The 22,396-nt window shown below is 55.6% G+C and overlaps 1 protein-coding gene across 4 annotated transcripts in view; it reads left to right on the top strand.

Annotated features, from left to right (window-relative positions):
• The window catches only part of GLIS1 (GLIS family zinc finger 1), a 239,334-nt gene that overhangs the window by 195,271 nt on the left and 21,667 nt on the right, over positions 1 to 22,396 (top strand). For all 4 annotated transcript variants that reach the window (XM_017504415.2, XM_037729897.1, XM_037729895.1 and 1 more), the window contains exon 4: positions 19,320 to 19,481. In XM_017504415.2, the coding sequence (XP_017359904.1) occupies positions 19,320 to 19,481 (162 nt within the window). The remainder of the gene's footprint in view (positions 1 to 19,319; positions 19,482 to 22,396) is intronic.

Below are 22,396 nucleotides of genomic sequence, written 5' to 3'. Positions count from 1 at the left end.
AAAAACCAAAAAAAAGCAAAGCTGGAGGCATCATCCTACCTGACTTGAAACTATACTGGAAGGCTATGGTAATCAAAACAGCATGGTACTGGTACCAAAACAGAGATATAGACCAATGGAACAGAACAGAGGCCTCAGAAGTAACACCACACATCTACAACCATCTGATCTTTAAAATAAGATCAAACCACACAAAAATAAGCAATGGGGAAAGTATTCCCTATTTAATAAATGGTGTTGGGACAACTGGCTAGTCATATGCATAAAGCTGAAACTGGATCCCTTGCTTATACCTTATATAAAAATTAACTCCAGATGGATTAAAAATTTAAGCATAAGACCAAACACCACAAAAACCCTAAAAGAAAACCTAGGCAATACCATTCAGGTCATAGGCATAGGCAAGGACCTCATGACTAAAACACCAAAAGCAATGGCAACAAAAGCCAAAATAGACAAATGGGATCTAATTAAATTAAAGAGGTTCTGCACAGCAAAAGAAACTATCATTAGAGTGAAACGGCAACCAACAGAATGGGAAAAAATTTTTGCAATCTACTGATCTGACAAAGGGCTAATATCCAGAATCTACAAAGAACTTAAACAAATTTACAAGAAAAAACAAACAACCCCATCAAAAAGTGGGCAAAGAATAGATGAACAGACACTTCTCAAAAGAAGACATTTATGCAGCCAACAAACATATGAAAAAAAGCTCATCATCACTGGTCATTAGAGAAATGCAAATCAAAACCACATTGAGATACCATCTCTCGCCAGTTGAAATGGCGATCATTAAAAAATCTGGAGACAACAGATGCTGGAGAGGATGTGGAGAAATCAGAATACTTTTACATTGTTGGTGGGAGTGTAAATTAGTTCAACAATTGTGGAAGACAGTGTGGCGATTCCTCAAGGATCTAGAAATAGAAGTACCATTAGACCCAGCAATCCCATTACTGGATATATACACCCAAAGGATTATAAATCACTCTGTTATAAAGACATATGCACACGTATGTTTATTGAAGCACTGTTCACAATAGCAAAGTCTTGGAAACAACCCAAATGCCCATCAATGGTAGACTGGATAAAGAAAATGTGGCACATATACACCATGGAATACTATGCAGCCATAAAAAATGATGAGTTCATGTCCTTTTCAGGAACATGGATAAAGCTGGAAATTATCATTCTCAGCAAACTGACACAAGAACAGAAAACCAAACATCACATGTTCTCACTCATAAGTGGGTGTCAAACAATGAGAACACATGGACACAGGGAGGGGAACATCACACACCCGGGTCAGTCAGGGGATGGGAGGCTAGGGGAGGGATAACGGGGGGTGGGGGGGCTAGGGGAAGGATAGCATTAGGAGAAATACCTAATGTCGATGACAGGGTGATGGATGCAGCAAACCACCATGGCACGTGTATAACTATACAACAAACCTGCATGTTCTGCACATGTACCCAGAACTTAAAGTATAATAAGAAAAAGCAAAAAAGAAAAATACAGACTTGTAAAAATTTTATATGTTTATTGCAGAAAACATAGAAGACACAATAAAGCATAGATTAGAAAACAGAAGTCCTCCCTGCTACTGCCTCACAGAGACAGCCTCCATTGAGCTGCGTTTGGCTGCTTCTAGCTGCTCCAATAAAATAGAAATAGACTTTATGAACCATATTTCTATGATAAATCACTGCCATTCTGTTCTGGTGATTGCTGACAGCCAGGCTTGGCTCAGCACAAAGGGAGAGGCAGGGAAATAGAATTCGTTAAACCCAGTCTGAGCCTGTTTCACCGAGTTTGTGTTCCAGAATGTTCGGTCATACCAAAGATGAAGAAACCCCACTGCGCTGCCGTTCGCAAGTATGTTCCCAGGCATGGGCCCTCTGGTTCCAGGTTTGAGTAGGCCTGTGGGACCCGCTAGATGGCTTTGGCATTGGTGATGTTCTGGAGGGGTAGGTGTACTGAGGAGCCTTGCCTGGGTCAGGGCCTGGGAAGTGGGACCTGATGGAGAGGTAAGTGGCAGCTTCCATCCGTCAAAGGCCGGAGCCAGCGGTGAGAAGTGGAGTAGAGTTCAGGCGGGCTCTGTGCTGACGAGGGGAGAATGGGGTGCCCAGACCAGGGTGCAATGTTGGTCTTGCCACCTTCAGGCCCATCTAGCCTGCGGCTCTTGGCTGTTGCCCCTTCTCTGGCTGTGAGGAGAGTGCCCCGAGGCCAAGGATCAGAGATCCCTGGGCTGGGAGTCTGGAGCCCTGGCTCCCTGTCTCAGTATCACCACTCACATGCCAGGCAGCCTTGAGCGGGTTTCTTCTCCTTACCCAGCCCCAGTAACCCCATCTTCAAAATGGGTAGACTTCATCTCACAGCCCTTTCAACTCAGACCCTCTGGGATTTTAAAAGAAAGAGCCTTTCTCCTTCTCCAGTGGGGAGGTGGGACAAGGGTGGCTAACCCTGATGGAGCAGAGTGTTGCCATCAGCAGACACACCCTGAGCACCTGCCGTGTGTCCAGTCCCTTGCTGGGTCCTGGGGTGAGAGGCCGGTCAGGACCAGGTCCATCCTGTGTCTGCCTCCCATACCCAGTCAGGGCAAGAAAGAGGCACAAAGCCTGGCAGTTACAATGCTAAGTCCAGGGTCTGTGAGGGAAGGGAAGGCATGGCTGGGGACCCCTAGTCTTAACAACAGGGGAATCTAGGAAGGCTCCCTGAAAGAGGTGGCTTATGAGCTGAGGCTTGGAGGATAAGCAGGACTCAGCCAGGTGAAGTGGCAGGAGAAGAGCATTCTGGGAAGAGAATGATGGGAGCAGAGGCACCGTGGTTTTGGTTGCATGGAGTGTGCCACCTCTAGTGGTGTATTGGCACTGCTGGATGGACCCTCTCCCGGGCCCAGATTGGCGAGCCCTACCATCTCTCACCTCGTGTAGTTGTTGTAATACATCTGTAAGCAGGGAGTGTTAACTCCATTTTCCAGAAGACACCTCCGGGACCAGAGAGGCTGAGTAGCATGCCCGAGGACACAGGGAAGTAAGCAGCAGAGCGATGACTTGAACCTGGTTTTCCTGATCCAAAGCTGCGCCCCATCCAGGTGGCTCAGGGATGTGTCCCAGACATTTGGCTGAGGCTGCAGAGGCGGTGTTGAGGTAGTGCCCACTCCACCCCAGTGCCCATGGCTCCGGGCTGCTGCTGCAAAGTGAAATGTCATCCTCACCCTCCCTGTCCAGGTTGGACTTGTCTCTGTCTCCTCTGCCCTTAGGAGTGAGCTTATCTGTCACCAACATCTAATTGCACAGGCCACCTGCCTCCTCAGTCGCCCCTGGTCATCATGTGTGAAACAGCTTGGTGACGTCACCCTGCGAGGAGGCACCCACATCCTTCAGTGATTCAGTGGGTGGGTCTCGCTTCCCTGATGCAGGCACACGCTGTCCCATGAGCTGTATCCTCTGCCCTTCTGCAAGTTGGTCCCCATCTGTGCCTTCCTTAATCCTCAGATCCCCTCTGGAAGCCATTGTGATGTCCCTGTATTTTTATGTGGAAAGTGAGTTCAGAGGAAAGCCCTTTGCCTGTGTAACATGGGACAGGAGCCAGTGTGTGGGCTGGATCTGGCTCCACATGGAGCAGGGGCGGCCAGGGTCCTGTCACCCGTAGCAGCTCACCCAAGGGTACATGCAGAACTAGGAAAGAAGTCTAGAATTGTGACCTAGATCTGTCCATGAAAGGATGACGCTGCCCACTGTGATTTTTTTAACTTCAGCAAAACAGCATATTATAAAATATAAAGCAATAAGCTTAAAATGTAAAGGAGTAGAAAGTAGAGGGTGAAATGTAAAGAAAAAAGGAAAAGTTACTCCTAACTATACTACTCAGAAATAACCACTCTACTATTTTGGAGTATTTTTCCAGGCTGGTCTCTGGGTGTATAATTATGCTTTTTATTACTGTCCGGGTGCTTGATTTTTTTCATTAACAGTGTATTTTGGGTGTCTAGCTGTGAGCAGTTGCCTGGGTGAATGAGTGAGTGAGGAAATGAATGAATGTCTGGTGAATGACTGAACCAATGCATGACAGTCTGCCCCGTGATGCTGCTGAACAAGCCAGGCTTTGGGGACTCTGCCCAGACTGCCTTCCCAAAGAGCCAGGAGCCTGTGTCCACCCCATCAGGGCCCCTGCCCTTGGGGTCCATGGACCATAGTGTCTCAGCACCGGGGGTACAGGTAGCATAGACTTTTACAACTATTTTACAACCCTGTTGATGCTGACTCTCCACAGCCCTGGGAGGGGTGATGTTACCTACCTGGCAATGCAGACAAAAACACTGATTCTCGGGGCAAGGCAGGTAGTTTTCACAGAGTTGGAGGGAATCAGGATTTGAAGCCAGGCCTGGGTGACTCTTGAGCACTCTGTTCCCCAAAATGAGCACACAGAAGCAGGAAGAGCCTGACCTAAGGATCCAGGAGCCTACAGAAAACTGGGTTCTCCTCCCTTCTCTTGTGTCCCTGGGGAGGAAGCCTTGGGGAGCCTTGCCCTCTCTGGGCTGCCTTGGTGTCCCCACCTACAACATGAGGTCCTTGGAGGTTCGGCCAGTGCTGACATTGTGTGGGGCCTGGGTTCCCACGCAGCCCAGCCCAGCCACCTGCTTTTACCCCTGGGCTGTCGTGAACCCTGAGAGGAGTTGGGCCCAGGACCCACCCCAAAGCCCAGAACCTCACAAGGAAGCCAGTGTTGAAGCTGAGCCTGACTTGAGAGAATTCCAGGTTAAGGGAGCAGCCTATGTAAAAATGCACAGCTATGAAGTTCTCATGGCCCAAGTGGTCAACATAACTGGAGCCTGGAGAGCCGCCAGGGAGCTCGGGGGGCCAGCCCCAGCTGGAGGGTCCCCAGAGGTCAGTCAGCTGGGCTGAGGGTGGTATCCCGAAGGCAGTACCACCCACAGGGTTTGGGAGTGACAAGGGAAGGCTTGCAATTTAGAGGTCTCCCTGCTGCAGGGGAGATGATGGATCTGGGAGCAACGGCTAGGGTAGAGGCTGGGGCCGGGAGGAGAGTGGCAGGACGCACATGTACCTGGTGCTGCCCTGGCAAGTGAGCAACCCGAAAGCCTCACGGTGCCGTGGGGGCCGGGCTGCACCCTGGCTCCCAACCTTCCCCTCCTCTGGTCCCTGGCAGAGCTGGGGCTCCTCTCTGCATCCTCAGCCCTGCTGGCAACCCCAGGGCCCCCACTGGGCCCAAGTGCAGCACAGCGATTTATTTTCTGTAAATGGTTGGTGCCCAAGTCATAGCTGAGCGGCTCAGCACAATGGCACCCTTTTCTTTTTATCCTCCTCGATTTTAGAAGCCAAAGCTAAATGTTTTAATTTTATATTATTCCTGACATAATGCTAATGAGTTCCAGGCGTCGCTCTGCTGAGCCAGGCATCTGGGCTGGGCCGCGCGCCCCAGAAGGGCTCCTCCCGCCACCCCTTGCTTCTCCACGGAGCGCCCCACAGCGTGCTTCTCCTTGGCGCCCCCCCCCCCCCCGCTCTGGATGTAACTTTTTTCAGTGTACACGGCTTGCTCTTTCAAGTGGTGACCCAGGGATGTTTCTCCCTTGCCCAAAAGAGGGATGGCTCATGTGAGAGTGGACAGCCTGCCTGGCCAGCAGATGGCCCCTTCCCTCTCCGACCCCTGGGATATCCCAGACGCAGGTGAGGGCTGGGTTGCCTCCCCCAGACCCTTCCAGAGCTTTCCAACCTGTTTTGAGCTGAACAGCTGGCGAGTTGGGGTTTGAAGAGAGGCCGGTGTGCTCACTGCAGTGGCTGTCATTGCTAGCATTATTTTCGTGACATGGAAACATTTGGTCCTTTGTTTCTAGTCATGTCTTCCTAAATCAATAGACCCTCCACTTTTGACTTAATGCAACATAAGAACAGGGCGAGGTGGTTGGTATCAGACAGCCCTGGCTCATTCCTCAACGCTTGGCTTCATTCCCACTGCTGCCTGCACTCCTCAGGGGCCCAGGCTCAAACCCTCTGGGAGCCTCTGTCTCCTCGTCTAGGAAAGGTGATTACGGTGGCACCCTCTGTCTAGAACACTCTGGAGATTACACAAGGCAGTCCGCCAAAAGGGCAGCGTGGCCTGATGCGAGGGTGCCCATCAGCAGCAGTTCCCTTCCCTTCTCCCGTGTCCCCGTCCCCCCTGAGGGAGGGCTGCCAGTGGTCCGTTTTACTTATGTCAGGTCCAAACCGAAGCCCACAAACTGTAATGAGAAAGAAAAAAAAAAAGTAACTTTAAATGTTTCTTTCACTCCCTTCCTATCCTGAGCCCCCACATGCTGCGTAGCGAATCTCCGGCAGTTCAGATCACTGCCCATCTTCTCTCTTAGTTGCATCCAAATTCCAGGGTGTGGGGGACTTACACTGAGCCAAGGGGCCCGTAGAGCCATTTCTCACATTGATAGCTGCTGAACCCTCCTGCCCCATCTTTGGCCAGAGTCCCCTTGTCCCTGTCCATCTAAAGGCTGTCTCAGCCCAGACTCACTGTCTTCCCCACAGTGCTGGGAGGGGACCTCCCTGAGGCAGCTGGTGTCCTCCTTGGATTCACCAGGTGGCCTGGGCCTTGCTGGGAGCAGCCCTGCTTCAGGTCGCACAAACCTAGCTAGTGCTGTTGTCAGCACCCCCAGAAATAGCCCAGGGCAAAGGGGCAGAGCTCAGGGACTCACAGCTTTCAGGGACCCATGCCGTGTCCATGCGTCTGGCTTCCCTCCAATGTCCCAGTCCTAGCTGAAGCATCATTTTGGGGGTGGAGGTACAGGAAGCTTTGCTCTTTCCTCATCACAAGGCCTCCTGCGGCCCCCACTAATTTAGGAGGTGACTGCTGGGCATCCCGCCACCTCCCCACCCTGCCCCACACTTCCCTTAAGGCTCATTTGTTTGCTGCTCAGTTCTTTCATTCATTAGCAGATGTTCACGAACACCCACTCCATGCCATTCCCTGTGCTGGGCACTCTCCGATGGGTTTATGGCAGAAACATCATTTGAAATATTAACTGCCTGTGACTCATCCATGTCCAGAGTTCTTTCCATTCAGCACTGTGGCCTGGGATTTTGAAACCCAATAGCTAGGAATTTGCTGCTGTGTGCTCTGCTTTCTGCTAAGTCATCTTCCCCCGTCGCGTGAGTAGAGGTGCAGTGCTATTCCACATGGACCCATTTGACAGATGGAAACTGAGGCCCATGAGGGAAAGGGATGTCCTCAGGGTTCCTGGCCTGGGGACTCCTCTGGCGGAGTCTGCTGGGCACCTGCTTATAACCAGACATCGCTGTGGACAGCGAGGCATTTGAGGAGGAGGCAGAGCCGTGGCAGCAGCTCCCCACTGCTGGGAAGCAGAGTGAGCCCTTGAACTTCCCAACTGCTGGAAGCCAAGTGAGCCCTTGAACCTCCCAACTGCTGGGAAGCCTCTGAGCCAAGGCTGTAGCCCTCCCGCTTCCTCAGACTTTGTGAGTGATCACCTAGCTGCTGTCATCACTGGCCACAGGAGGAGCTATGGATTGCAGACCTACTATGTGCCAGGCACCTTCCTCACCAAACTCCCCCAGCTGCAGGATGAACAGACCAAGGCTCAGACCCCCAGACAATTCCCTTCATCCCCTGGTGCCTCAGTTTACTCATCCCAAAAGCAGCAGCTCTGTCCTGCCTCTACAGGACTGCTGTGATGCCGGTGGGAACAGGAAAGAGAGGGGCTTTGCACACAGAGGCCTTTGGCCACCAGACGGGTTTGCCTCTGTCTATTCCCAGCTTCTCCTTCCCTCCCTGATTGGTTTCCTTTGGTCTGTGTGTGTGTGATTGGTTTCCTGCTGTAATTCACCTCCCTTCCCTAACTCGAGTGTGTGTGCAGGGCTGATGTTCTGGGTCTGGGTCATCCCTGTTTTTTCCATCTTTCTTTACTAAGTGCCCACCGTGAGTCCAGGCACTGGGCCAGACTGGTGCAGGAGGGTATGACATGGGCCTCTAGGCTTCATGCACATAAGGCCCTGAGATGCCAGCACAGGGCCAGCCTACCTTGGGGGCTCTTGGTCAATCATGTGGGTGGCTGGGTGGGTGTGGGGAGGCCAAGGCAGGTTAGCCTGGCATGTTGATACTACTGGCTGCAGGTGGCAGGCCCAGCCCAATTTAGGACCATGGGCTGCCCCTGAAGATCTCCTGAAGGTAACTTAGGAACCATGTTTACCCTCTGAGCAGCCCTGATGAGTACATGTCACCCACTCTGTCCCTGAGTGTCTGGGATGGGAGGCTTACCATCTCTCCCATACAGCTTATCTTGCTACTAAGCAGAGTCCTCTCAGTGACACCCCAGCCCCAGCCCTCTCAGGTCCCTGTTGCTCCAGGAGCTACACACCAGTGGATCTTCCCAGCCCAGCTCCCACCCCCACGGTCTTCACTGGCCTGGTCCTGAATACTGGCCCCTCTCAAGGTGGGGACTGGGGCTTCAAGGGACATTTCTGGTGGAATCTGAGCCTCAGGTGCACACTGGGCAGGTTGTTCCCACTCTCAAGATGGAGAACTTTGCACGTGCTACATGTGTGATGACTCCAACGACCTGACACTAGGTTTTCTTTCAGGCAGTGGGTGGAGAATCTCTGGCCTCCGCCCTCCCAGGCAGCCCGGGATGTGTGTTGTACGGGGTTGGGCATGGCTGCGGCTGCTACCTGTATCATCCCACTGCCCCATCCTGGGCAGGCGGTCCCTGGGGGGCAGGCAGCTTGATTGGGGTGAAGCTCAGGAAAGGGAGGAGGCTGGGCTGAGATCACGCACAGCCAGGGCTGGACTCAGCCCTGAGACCCACGTGCTCCTCATCACTCCTCCCCTGCTGTTTCTTCTTGGAACTTGGGAGAGGATCCCAAAAGGGGATGAACGTTACTGAGCACCTGTCCTGTGCCCGGTACCAAGGCCACACCCTGATGGCCACCGCAGGAGGATACCCCCTTTGCAAGTAGAACACTGAGGCCCCCAGAAAGAGGAGGAAGCACCTGAACCCCGGGCCATCTCTGGGGGAGTGAGGCCCCTCTGAGGCCGTGGGTGAGTTTGTTTGCAGGGAGGGTTGAGGCTAGAAGCCTGGAGAGACCCTTTTATTCACTGTGGGCCTCTTCCTCCTGAAGCAGCTGCACCCACCTACAAAGAATCCCCCTAGCAAACTGGAACAGATGCTCCCCTCTGAGGCTTACCTTGTGGGCAGGGTAGGCTGTGCAAGGCTCAGCGCTGGGGCCTCATGTCTGCCTCCTCTGCTCCCAGGGCTGAACTCTGAGAGGAGCATGAGGTGCAGGAACAGAAGGAGAGCAGTGAGGGACCGGCAGTCCTGGCCACAGCCCTGGGGTCAGTGAGAGAACTAGGAAGCCCTCAGGCTTGAGCCAAGCCTAGAGCAGCAGGGAGGACTGGCTGGTGAACAGGGGCACCTTGAGCAGAGGACACAGCATGGGCAAAGGCCCGGAGGCGGAAAGGAACACCTGTGCCCAAGAGTGGGCTAGTGAGGTCAGTGGGGATCTCTTGGCTGTGTGTGTGGTCCCGAGGTTAGATGACCCACCACGCAGAGGTCAGGAGGTGCAGTGGACCTGGCCCCTCCATGGACCCCGCACCCACATCCATATTCCAGGTGCTGTGCTGTGGGTGGGGCGGTGGGGCGGTATGGGGGTGGGGCAGTATGGGGGTGGGGCAGTATGGGGGTGGGGCTTAGTGTGCTTATGAATGTGGCGGGTCTGGGGCTAGGGTGTCTTTGGGCATATGTGCGAGCATGTGTGTCCTGGCCAGTGTGTTTTTGTGATGAATCGTGGGGTGTAGACATGGTTTAGGTGTATGGTGTTTGTATGCGTGTGTGTGGTGGGGGTGTGTATGCGGTGTGGGGTGTGTGTGTGTGGTATGGTGTGTGTATGTTGGGGTGTGGCACATGTATGTGGGAGGTATGATGTTTTTGTGTTGGGGTGTGCTGTAATGTGAGGTATGGTGTGTGTGTGGTGTGTTTATGTGCTGTGGAGTGTGTGTGTGGTGTGTGTGGTATGATATGTGTGGGCGCGTTATGTGGTATATATGTGGGGGTATGGTATGTGTGGTGAATTAGTGTGTACGTGTGTGTGTGTATGTGTGTGAGGGAGCTTCTGGGTCTTGGTGTGTGTGTGAATCAGTGTGTGTGTGTGTTGGTGTCCTGGGGCTCTGTCTCTGCCATGTGGCTTGGCTGGAAGGAGAGGCGTTTCACGTCAGAGTGTATGAATGTCCGCATTTCTGGCCTGTGGCTGGTGGTTTGGTGTGCATATGTCAGCCGTTCTATGCCGTCTGCTCACTGCAGAGCCCTGGCCCCTGGTGGAGCCTCTTCCCTCATCCCGGACGATGTCCAGCCACAGCTCAGCACTGAGAGAGCCCCTGGATCCCATCTGTCCACTTGGGCCCCAAGAGAAGCCGACGCAGCCCTCCCTGCACCTCCTGCTTTTGAGGTTTCCACACACCCTGGAAGGGTGGCCCTCTTGATCCTTGGTGGCAGGCCACCTTTCCAGGAGATTCCTCAACTGCTGGGAACAGGAACCCATTTCTTGCCCAGACGGGGACTTTCTGCCAGAGAAGGACCCAGCCAGAGCTGTCAGTGTATTCCTGATGAGGAAGGGTCAGGCGTCTGCAGCCCCCACCCCATCAGCCTTGGGATCCTCCTCCCAAGGACAGGCCCACCCAGAAGGGCTCCCAGAAGGAGGTGTGTTCCCCTCTGCCCCGTTCTCCCTTGCCTTACTGTGTGCTCCCAGCCCTCCCTGGCCTGCCAGCTACTCCACGTGGGTATGAAGGCCCAGTAAGCAGATGGCTTTGCCCCTCGTGCGGTGCTCGGTCATGGCTGCCTGGGACTGGAGTGTGCCTCAGGGCACAGACTCAGCACTAGAGGCGAACCCAGGCTCCAGCCCATGAGTGAGCTCTGGGACTCACCCAAACGCCCTCAGCCTCAGTTTCCACCTCTAAAACAATGGTGGTCGCAGGATTAGTGAGCTGGTGTTTAGGGAGAGCTTGGCTCGTCCTGGGCATGTGGTCAACGTGGTAGCTGCTGTTCTGGGGAGTCTCCCCTGCACCCCACCCTCGCTTCCATTCATGTATGCGGATGGCACCACATCCCCAAACACCAGACCCTCCAGGGCCTCATGGTCCTGATCACAGAGCCTGGGCCGGTGCTCTCCAGGCTTGCCCCCAGGACCCTCCTCCCGTCTGTCCTTTCCCTTCTTGCCTCAACCTCCCCCCAGAGGACTGGCAAAGCCCCAGACTCTGAACGGACCCTGGGGGAGCCCCATGGGGGAGCACAGGACAGTAGCCTCAGGCCAGCCATCGGCCCCTCCCAGAGTGCGGGGGCGAGTGGCCCTCAGTGCCCAGCTGGATGGCCTTTAGAGCTGGCCAAACGCAGGATTATTTGACATCTTGTAGAAGGATCTGGCACTGCACATCTCTCCCATCCAAATTATTGTTGTATAGTAACTTAAAAGTTTGTACAAAAATGAGGAGTTGATCCCTGAATGGCCCGCCAGACTTTTGTAACCCAATATATTTTACCCTTAAACCAGAAATGTGTTTGTTTAGAAGCAAGTCACTGGCAAATGCTGGAACTGGAGGCATTTCCTCCCCTGCCCCCACACGTGCCCTGTTCCCTCAAACCTCCTCTTCACTCTGGGTCCAGATATTTAGTGAGAGCATGAGAAACTGAACCCTGCCTCCTCTTTGGCCATGCCAGCTGCAGGCAGGAAATTTGACATTCATTAGGCACCAGCTACGTGCCAGTTCCTATGCTGGGCACATTTTTTTCTTTATTTCTACCAGCCATTTGTGGTGGCCCCATTTTAGAGAGGAGAAAAATGAGGACAGAAATGAGACGTGACTAGCCCAGGTTCGGGCTCACGGTGGTGGAGCCGCAGCACAAACCTCTGTCTGCATCACTTAGAATGTGGCACTTTGGTTTGTGGCATGGTGTCACCAACTCACATGTGAAACGGCCCTTGGTTCTTCCCCAGGGGCCAGAGGGTGAGAAGAGCCACCACTCAGTGCCAGCAGCATGCCAGGCACTGCACTTGGGCTCCCTGCATGCTCCTAGCCCTTCCACAGATGCATGAAAGGCTCTGAAGGCAGCTTGCTGAGGAAGGTGGACCCAGCCTGCAATTTGAATGTCTGAGCCAGTGCCCAGCTGGTCCTGGGCTTCAACCCTCCCCCTGCTCCAGTCAGAGCTGAGGGGTCCCTGGGCTTGGCCCAGAGGTGAGGATGCCACTCCCTCCCTGGCTCCTGATGGCTCCCCTCTTTCATCTCCTGCCCTCTGCTCTGCAAGCTGCACGCAGCGATAATGGATTGCAGTGGACATTTTTCAATTAGGTTGTGATTTTCCCCTGCCTGTCACTATGAAACTCCAGATGGCCTGAGCTTCACGGTTCCCGGGGTATTTTCCCCCATTATTTTAATCTTCTATTGTAACATGCCCCACATGTGGGAACTGGGCCTGTCAAGGCTGTTCTGTGGATCAGCTGGTACTTTCTTCCCTGCCATGCTGCCTGGTTCTCCTTTCTGCATTGGGGCATCCACCGTGGGCATCCTCCCTTCCCAGCGTCAGCTCTGGGGCTGGGCCTGGCCTGGCTTTGCCCCAGGAATGGAACCTGTGACAGCCTTGTTTGAATTGACAGTAATAGCTCCTGAGAGAGAGCTTATTTTTTGGTGTTTCAGGTAGGAGTTCCTGAGGCAGTGGCCAGAGTGGTTAGAAACACATACAGACCCGTCAGCCAGACCAGAGGTCAGATCCTTGCTCGGTCACTGACTGGCTGCGTGACCTGGAGCCAGTGGCATCACCCTTCTGAGCCTCAGTTTCTTCTTCTGCAGAGTGGGCTGGAAAGGAGCTCCCCAGCGGGGCACTTGGCCTGGATTAAATGAAACACACACAGCACCTGGCCTATGGTAGGCATCAGAGAGGGAGTCACCCAGTCACTCTGTCATTCTGAATTCACCCCAACTTCATCTTTGAATATATTTTACTGTTTGTGTATTTTGAGGTAAATAAGAAAAACCTAACCACCTATCCTTTTTCAAGACTGTTAGACAGTCCTGCTGTTCCTTCTTCCCATCCTGGGTACCCCCTGCGCGCAGTATCACCTTCTCCGTTCCCATGGCGTGGGAGCCTTTCCCTCTGGCCAGTTCAGCCTATCATGTTTTTGGTTATTCGAGCCAGTGTGTTTCCAATCTGCCCTCAACAGGAGGTACCCATGTCATTCTCTGCATGCACAGACAGTGCCAGAGCACTGGTGCCTCTGCACACAGTAATTCACAGAGCCCCCACCATGTGTCCCTTCTTACAGCTGAGGTATCTGGTCTCTGACAAATGAAATGAGCTCACCCTAGTTCATCGGATAGGGAAGTATGGAGGCCAGCTTTGCACCCAGGCTGCTCTGATGCTGGAATGCAGTGGTGTGGGTATGGGAGTTGGTGGGTACAGATGCCACCAAGCCAGGACCAAGGGACCAGATCATACTGGCCGGAATGCCAGGGTGAGGATCTATACATGTCAAGGTACTGGGGAGCCATGCAGGGTTCAAGCAGGAAGGGACGAAGACCTATGGGCTTAAGTCTTTCCGGATACCTTGTGGAAATGGGTTGGGAGGGGCAGGAGGGAGGCAGGATGGCACCTGGTGCAGTCACCAGGTAAGTGACCCTGGGTGTGGACTTGGGCAGTAGAGTGGATAGGAAGAGATGGGGGCAGACCTGGAAGGTGCTTACAAGGTGGCATTTCCTGGGTTGGTGGCTGGGTTGGATGCAGGGGCCACAGAGGAGGGAAGATGTTCCTGGCTCAAGCATCCAGGTAGGTGGGAGGTCAGGGGCCCCACACCCACCCAGCCACCCACCATGAGGAACAGAGAGGCCCCACAGTGGGTTGGCCCTGTGCCAGCAACTCAGGGCCATATGTGCATGAGGCCTAGTGGCCCATGTTACACCCTCCTGCACCGGTCCAGCCCAGTGTCAGGACTCACAGTGAGTGCTTAGTAAAGGCAGATGGAAGAAATAGTGACAGCCTGACCCAGGACTTCAGCCCCGCATGTGCTGGGTGGTCCAGCTAACAGAAGTCTCGCTGGAGTCCCTCAGGTGAATAGCCTGTGTCCACCATTTGCTGGGCCACATCCATCATTGCATGGGGGGTTTCTGTGAGGTCTTTTGGGATCAAAAATCCCCAAACTTGCCTGCTCCAGAAGGAATCACTACCCCATGTGTTCGAATGAAGGGAGCCCTGAAAACTCCCATTTCTACTTTCACCTCTCCTCTCCCTGCCCCTCTTCCTTCTCTGCTCAGCAGGTCCTTGGCTGTTTCCAGAACATATCCCCCCACCGCCACCCCGCCCTTCCAGCCTCCCTGCTTTTGTTGATGCTTGGCCCTCTCCCTGGAATGCTTTTCCTGGCTCTATGTGTCCAGCCCTTGCCTGGGGGTCAGGGCTGAGCTCCTCTGTGAAGGCTTTTGTAGCTCCCCAGCCTCTGCCAGCCAGAAGCCCCCAGGTCAGCCCCTTCCTAGGGCTCTGGACACATTCCACTGTGTTTGGAGCTGTAAGTCTTTGGGTCTCAGCTCCCAGCACACTGCCAGGTACACAGAGGGGCAACTGAGTATAAGAACCTGTGTGCTCAAAGAGGAGAGGATGAGCGAGCGACTCCCAGAAGTGGGTGAGTGGAAGGATGGGGGGTGCACAGTAGCAGGGATGGGGTAGGTGATAAGGTGGGGGTGGAGGGATGGGGTGCACAGGTGGCTTTCAGGCCGCAGGGTTTACCTCGAGTTGCAAGCTGATGGCTCACTTCTTTCTCGGGAGAGATGGCAGCTCTGCCTGTGGCATAGCCCAGGCTTAGTGCCCCTGGCACAGGGGTAAAAATCCCCCTCCCCAACCCCCATGTAGAGGCATTCAGCCCTTGCAATGGGGGTCCAGGGTCTGCTCTGCCAGCCTATACCTTAGAGCCCAAGGCAACCGGGGTGTCAGGAAGGCCCTGCCCCAATGGCACTCCCTGTGGTGCAGGCGCCATAGAATCATCACGATGGCCTCAGGTCGTGGTGCCATTACCTTAAGGCAAGTCCACCCTCCCCCTGAGAAGCCGAGGTCTGAAGTCAGGGATGTGGTGGAGGGCTGCATTTCTGCTCTAACAAGCCTCCACATCCATTCTGCAGTATCTGTGCCCCCATGACACAATGGTGTGGGGCTCCCTCCCTACAGCCCTCCCAGCCCTACACAGCCTGTGGATGCAGCCCCTTCAAGCCACGCCCACCTCAAAGGCTACCTCACATTCATTGGAGGCTGCTCCTGGGACCCAAAGTGCTCCCTGTGGGCTGGGTCTACACCCGGTCCATGTCTGTAACTCCTATGCTGGCTGCACCCTGAGCATCAGCTCCTCATCTGTCAGTGGGGACAGTATTGCTTGCCCACTGGACGGTGAAGAGGATAAGACACCACATTTGTGACAGCACCAGCCCCACAGAGCTGAGCACACAGTAGGTGCTGAACTGATGGTCGCTCCCATCCCTTTCTCTGTGCCTCTGTTGCTCCCATCTGTGGAGTTGTTGGCTGGGAAGGACCACAGGGACCTTGGCAGGCAGCTGCAGGCAGAGCCCATAGACCCTCAGGACCCCTGGCACGTCTGGTTCTGATGGGGCATGGCTCTGGCTCTGCCAGGGCTGCCTGCAGCATCCTCATCCCAGACCAGACCTGATGGGGCAGTGCCCTGCCATCTGCTGCTACCACTGCTTCTACCTGGAGGCACAGGCCACTCCCATCAGGGCATCCTGGCCAGCTGCTTATTATACCCCAGCCTGCAGCTTGGCTCTGGGAAGTTCCAGGGGGCAGGGAGCAAGACAAGGCTGGGCCAACATACATGGGCACAGAACGGGAATCGGTGCACATGCATGTATTGGGGTACCTTGCCCAACACTGAGGTGAGGGGGTGCATGGACTGCATGCCCAGAAACCCCAAGATCATGCCTCTGTCCCACCCTTTGCCCCATGATTGAGACACCAGCCCTGCCCTCAAGGAAACTCTCAAACTCTCAGCCTGGAGCCAGGGGAGAAGGCCATAGCTGTGCCGGGAAACCCACCTCACAAGCCCATGGATGTTGCTGAGGACGGGTGGGGAAGGGTGGGGAAGGCTTCTCGGAGGGAGTGCCTAAGCAACAGGAGCTGATGTTCGCTAAATGACCAAATGAAAGAAAGGCATTCCAGGCCTAGGGAACAGCTGAAGCAAAGGCCTGAGGGCGTGGAAATTCCTGACAGGTTCAGAAACAGTCACACTCCTGCAGATAACATGTGGAGCGTCTGCATGGGAGAGGCAGTTGAGTCCATGCTGGAAGAACCAAGCGCAGATCCTGTGTTTGAAAAACATGAATTAGATTGTCAGAGAGTTGGAAGGCAAGGAGTCCCAGGAGGGGGACAGTCCGAACAAGGTGGGGGTAGGAGCAACTGTGCTGAGCGGAGAGTTGGCTGAGGCGGGAATACACAGACCTCAGGGAGAAGATGGTTGTGTGGATTGTGGTCCACCATCCAGCACTCTCCCAGAGTTGGGAAAAGCACGCAGCCCAGAGGAGTTTTTGCCCTCTGCTGCAGATACCTCCTGCCCTGCATGGGCCAGAGGGGAACAAAGGGATGAGCTGGATGCCCAGAGGAAGCCCCGCTCTCCAGCCTGGGTTCCCCCATCTCACGTTGGGGTGAACTTGGCACAAAGCCATTGCAGGCGAGCAAGAGGAGTGGCTTGTGTCCTATTTACTGCCCAAAGAGGATTTCCTTCTGGTTTGGATGCATGGAAAAAGCACAGCATCTGGAAGTTGGAAGTGGAACAATGTCTAAAACCCAGTTGTGGGCGGCTCGCCTTGGACCAGCCCCAGCAGGGCACGGCCCGGATTTGTGGCTGGGCTTCCATGGAACAGGCGTGTAGGGAGCTCTCCCGGGACCATTGTCTCTCGTGACTGTCTGAGCAGCTCTGCCTGGACTGTGCCCTGCATGGGGCTTTGGTGCCCCTCATCTAGAACTGCTACCGCTGCCGTCTTCCTGTCTCCCCCACGAGTCCCCACTTGTCCCCTGCAGCTAGAGGGGTTTTCCTACAGCACATATCTGACCCTGTCCCTTCCCTTCTTTAGGAGACGGGTCTCCACTGTCCCCAAGGTGGAGTCCAGGCTCTCTGGCCTGGCATCTGAGTCCATACTATCTGGCCTCTGACCTCCCTGCAGGCTCCTTGCCCAGTAGAGCCCAGCCCATCCCCAGCGTGATGAACACATCAGCCGCTCAGGGGCCTTCACAGGGATCAGTGCCCTTATCATGCTTTGGTGCCTCTGAGCCTGCCCTTCCTTGGCCTTCAGTGTGCGTCACCCCACTATCTTCTTTGGATAGTTCAGGGCTCAGGCAGGCCAGAGACTGAATGAAGTGAATACATCAATGTTGGTATAGCTGCCTGCCTGTGTCTCCACACTGCTACATGTCTCTCTAAGCTCACTACAGTCATCAAGCCCTCGGAAGCGTCTTGGGGCCCCCAGGCTGCCTTAGGCATCTCCTCTGTGCTGCCACAGCCCCGGTGTTTCCCTCCATGACAGTTCAATCGCGTTGCTTTGTGGGGGTGTGCAGGTGTGCGTCTCCCACGTGGGCTCTGCACTCCTAGAGGGCAGGACCCGTGTGTGAGTTCTCTCTGCATTGTGGCACTCAGCACAGACTGGAGCCAATCTGTCAGTCTGTCCCAGTGAACAGCCTCACAACAGAAATTACACAATGTGCTGAACAGCCTTGAGCCAAGGCCATGAAAATCAGCCAGGTGGATCACAGGGTCCGAAATGAGCTCACAGTTCTCTCCAGGCACCAGCTCCTCCCCCTACTCCCCAGATGAGCCCCAGAGAAAGGGTATAAAGAGCAGGCTTTGGGAGAGCCAGTCCTCGGGGAAAACGGCTGCTCCCAGCTCATCCTGGGCCACCTGCTGCTGGGAGCCCACGCTGGCCCCTGGTTCAGAGGGGTGGGGTCCTGTGGTCCTAATCTAGGTTAGGTGCTCATGGTTGGCTGTTCAGCCCTGGACCTGGGACATGAAATCATTGGCTCATGAGAGGGGGCCAGCCTCCTCCAGTCCCTTCCTCCTGAAGGGTCACCTGCCCTAGGAATGCTGAGGGCATAGCAGAGCCACCTGCCCTTTGGCATCAGACTTGGCCTGAGTCCTGTCATTGCCACGTCACAGCCCTGTGAACTTGGGCAGGTCACTTGACCACGTGAAGCCTCCATCTCTGAGATGGGGACATTGATGCCCTATATTTCACAGCTGTTGTGTGTCCAACACCCAGCGCCACACCTGGATGTAGCAGGCACCTGTCAGCATGGGTCTCCTCCTTCCACCCATGTGAACACATGGCCAGAACATCAGCCTGGCTGGGACAGGGACAGATGGGAAGACACCGGAGGGAGGAGCTTGTCACACTAAAGGACCAGAGGCTGCTGCCCCCACTGGGCAGATTTTGAGCTGGATTTTGAAGGCTGAGGGAGGTTGCTGGGTGGCTATGAGGGCTGAGGGAGGTTGGTGAGTGGCTGTGAAAGAGGGGACACTCCTTGCTGAGCGACTTGAATGAAGAAAGGCTGGCAATTGTCTGGCCAACTCCTGCTGCTGGTCTAGGGCATGGGGTGGGCCTAGGGAGAGGTGTGTAGGCTGTATTTGATCACAGAGCCACAGGATCTATGAAGGGCCCTTCGGTGTGCAAATGTGGCTCTTGTTCTGACAGCAGTTGGCCTTGACTCTGTGCTCCAGATGGACAAGCCCCACGTCATTCAGTGTCCTACCCCCTGGGGCCCTCAGCCTTGAGTGGCCTCGAGTGGTGGCCACGCTGTCTCAAGCTTGAAAACAAGGAAACAAAGCACAGAAGGGTCAAGAGCACGGCCCAATGCCTCTCCAGGGCCAAGCCCAATTTGGACCCACGCTGTGGGTCTGTCCACATCTCAGGCTATCTGTGCCAGGACACCTGCCTCAGAGTCCTGATTCAGCCTGTGCTGTAGCCAGGGCTGCTCGGCACTTCCGATGACCCTGGGGAGGGGAGCCTTTCGGGCCTGGAACTGGAAAGACCACCGTCTTCTCCAGCCCTAATGCCCCACTTCTAAGTCAGGGTGCTATTTTTCTGGACTTGCTGGGCCTTTCCAGATAAGGCCCGAACCCTGAGCACTTTGTGGTAGCTGATCCGGAGCTCCCAAAGGCTCCGGCAGGATGGGAGGGGCAGGGGTGCTGGGGCCAGGCGGGCCTGGGGGGCAAATTTCCATGCAGGGGTGGGGTGCCCACTGGGCTGGGAGTGCCCCTCACCAGCCTCTCCTGCAGTTTGAAGGCTGCAGCAAGGCCTTCTCGCGGCTGGAGAACCTCAAGATCCACCTGAGGAGCCACACGGGCGAGAAACCGTACCTGTGCCAGCACCCGGGCTGCCAGAAGGCCTTCAGCAACTCCAGCGACCGCGCCAAGCACCAGCGAACCCACCTAGACACGGTAGGCCCAGCAGGCGGAGGCCCAGCGCGGGGTGGAGGAGGCCACACACTTGCCGCTCATTCAGCGCAGAGCCCCTGCCTTGCCCTGTAACCCCACTGATGTTTAGGGCAGAACGATGCTGGGCAGAACGATGCTTGGCAGGACGGTGGGTTGGATGGCGTCCTCTGCATTCTAGGATGTTTAGCCATATCCCCGGCCTCTCTCCACTAGAAAGGAGCCGATGTTCCCACACCCAATCGCAACAATCAAAACTCTCTGATGCCAAATGTTCCTGGGGGTGAGGGGAGGCAAACCTGCCCCAGTTGAGGAGCACTGCTTTGGCCCATGGGTACCAGCCTGGGCTCCAGAGCCATGAAGAGCCTCATGGAGAGAGCGCACTCGCCCTCCTGCGTCCCCTTCCTGGGACCTGTCAGCAACGCCCGGAGCAGACTGCTCCCTGCTCCTCCTGTCCTCTCCACAGACACACACCAGAGGCTCTCCAGGGCAGTCCTTTGTCCCTTGAGCCCTGCAGGTGAGGAGCTGAGGTGGGCAGTGCCTAAGACTCCAGGCTCCTGCAGGTGACTCGGGCCTCCAGATGCTGGCTCCTTCCTACCTCCCTGCCCTTGTTTGCACCAGGCAGTAGATAACAGCAGCTTTATTCCAGTGTTTGCCCAGGCAGCCCCCCATGTGCCGTTAATAGAGCGCTTCCTAAAACTTCGCCCCCCAGGATATCATACTGACCCCTCACACTGAGCAGGGACAGTCACTAAGCCATTTGGCAGATGAGGGAAGCGGGCCTCCTGAGGCCAGTGCCTGCTCACCATCACACAGCTGGACGGTGGCACAGTCGACTCAGACCTGGGCTTTACACGGGGACCTGGGTGAGGGGCACGTGCCCCAGGAGGACCCCAGCCCCCATGTGCAGCAGAGCCACACCCAGGCCCAGGCCAGCTTCTCTATGCTTCCTGCAGGTGTTTGGGGAACTCCATGGGTAGGGGGCCAGGAAATTTGAGTTCAGTTCACGGATGAGGAGGAAATAGGCCCAGGAGGGCAGCTAGCCCCTCCAGGGTAAATTGGAGACTGTAAAATGGCAGAGGTCAGAGCTGAAAGGGCACTTGTAGGCCTCTGATTCCAGCCATTTACCTTAGAGCCAGAAAAACCAAGACCCAGAAAAGATTCAGGGCACAGAAAACAGCAGAGAAGCAATGTTCTTGGGGCCAGGCCAGGCCCGGGGCAGGACACCCTGCACATCCGGCCCCACAGTCTCACACACACTGCCCCCAGTTTATCCTGGTGACCAGACAGGGTGGGGCTGTTATCCCCATTTCATACATTGAGACTCAGAGAGACTGGGCCATCTGTCCTGTCCACAGCAGGTGAGTGGCAGAGCTGGGACACAAACTCAGGCTGCGCCACTCACAGCCCACTGCCCTCTGTTAGAAAAGCTGGTGTGGCAGCCATCCTGGGGGGGTGCAGCCAGCACAGGGGTGAGGGGGGCAAGGAAGGGCCCCATCCCCAACCTGAACCCAACTCTCCTCCGCTTCTCAGCTTCATTGTCACATGCTGTGCTGCAGACATGAAGTGAGGAGTGGCACTAGCAAATCTCCCTGGCTTTGTCACCTTTTTAGCCCAAGGGGCCTGTGGCACCCTGGCCCAGGCCCTGAGAGGCACACTCTGTGCCCCAGCACCCCCGGTTATGCCTCCCAGAGGCCACAAGCCAGCGCCGACAGCGCCAGGCCTCTCTACACCCTCTCCCTACCCTCCCAGGCCCTCTTCTGTGTCCCTCCTCCTTCCTCCAGCCCTCCTTACTGCATTCCCTGGACCCAGCCCCAAAGCAACAGGCCTTTGGCCCCACTTGGTATGTGAACAGAGCCCCAAGGCCTAGGTCAGGTCAGGCCCAGAATGAGCCCGCAGGCTGATCTCAGGCCTTTGTCTCCCCAAGAGGTCCCAGGGAGGCTTGGGAGGCACAGTGGCCAAACCCAGCACCCCACTTGGATCCAGCTCCCCACAGAAATACTGCAGGCAGCTCCGTGTTGCCAGCTTGCGGTCCCAACACCCTCCCCAGAGGCCCCTTGAGTCAGGCCCCTCACAGGGCAAGGCCTTGCTTTCCAGAGGGGACCAGCCATGTCCCCAGTCCCCTCTGGCATTGGAGAATGTGGGATTCTCTCCATGGGTGGGAAGGTTTCTTGGAACAGACTGGAGAGGCCCAGGCCACGGTTCTGATCGTGGCCCTGCTTCCTGGTCCTGGAGGTCTGAGGAAACCCCCGGCCTCCCTGGGCCTCCTCGGGCCTCCTCAGAGGTAAAACCCCTGCCTCAGACAGAGGGAGGCTCAGCTGAGGCAGCAGGTATGAGGCCCGCACTTGGGCACTTGGACTAGGCAGCCTTCCCCTACCTGTCATCTTACTGACTCAGTGCTGACCATATCCTGCCATGTCCCAGGCTCCCACTGTGGGGCTGGAGTCCTGACTGCACAGACCCCCTGAGTGGGCTCGAATAAGCTGCTGTCTTGCACAGGGCCTCAGCTTCCCCCCAGCATGATTCCCTCTCCCCTTGCCCACTTCACTGGACCATTCCAGGCCGCCGAGTAGAGGAAGCATTCCAGCAGAGGCCTGCACACGCTCCCTCCCTTCCCTCACTGTGGGATCTTGGGCAAAACAGGGTCCTCGGTTTCTTCTTCTACAAAGCAGGATGAGTCTCGTAGAGTGGGTGTGGGGCTTGGGCAGAGGGTGGATGACCAGCGCTTGGCACGACCTGCATAGGGGGGCGCTCCCGGCAGAGCTGCCCCCAAGCGCAGACGGGCAGAGGCAGGCAGGGGCTCTGTGCAGCAGACACGGAGCGTCCTCATCATGGACACAGGGAGGCCGCTGGTGCTGCAGCCCACATGGCAATTCCAGGCGGGGCATGGCTGCTGGCTGGGCACGGCCACAGGGTTTCCT

Source organism: Cebus imitator, unplaced genomic scaffold, assembly GCF_001604975.1.
Source record: "Cebus imitator isolate Cc_AM_T3 unplaced genomic scaffold, Cebus_imitator-1.0 Scaffold322, whole genome shotgun sequence".
Taxonomy (NCBI): Eukaryota; Metazoa; Chordata; class Mammalia; order Primates; family Cebidae; genus Cebus; species Cebus imitator.
The sequence above is the reverse complement of the archived record's forward strand: the minus strand, read 5'-3'. Positions and strand labels throughout refer to the sequence as shown.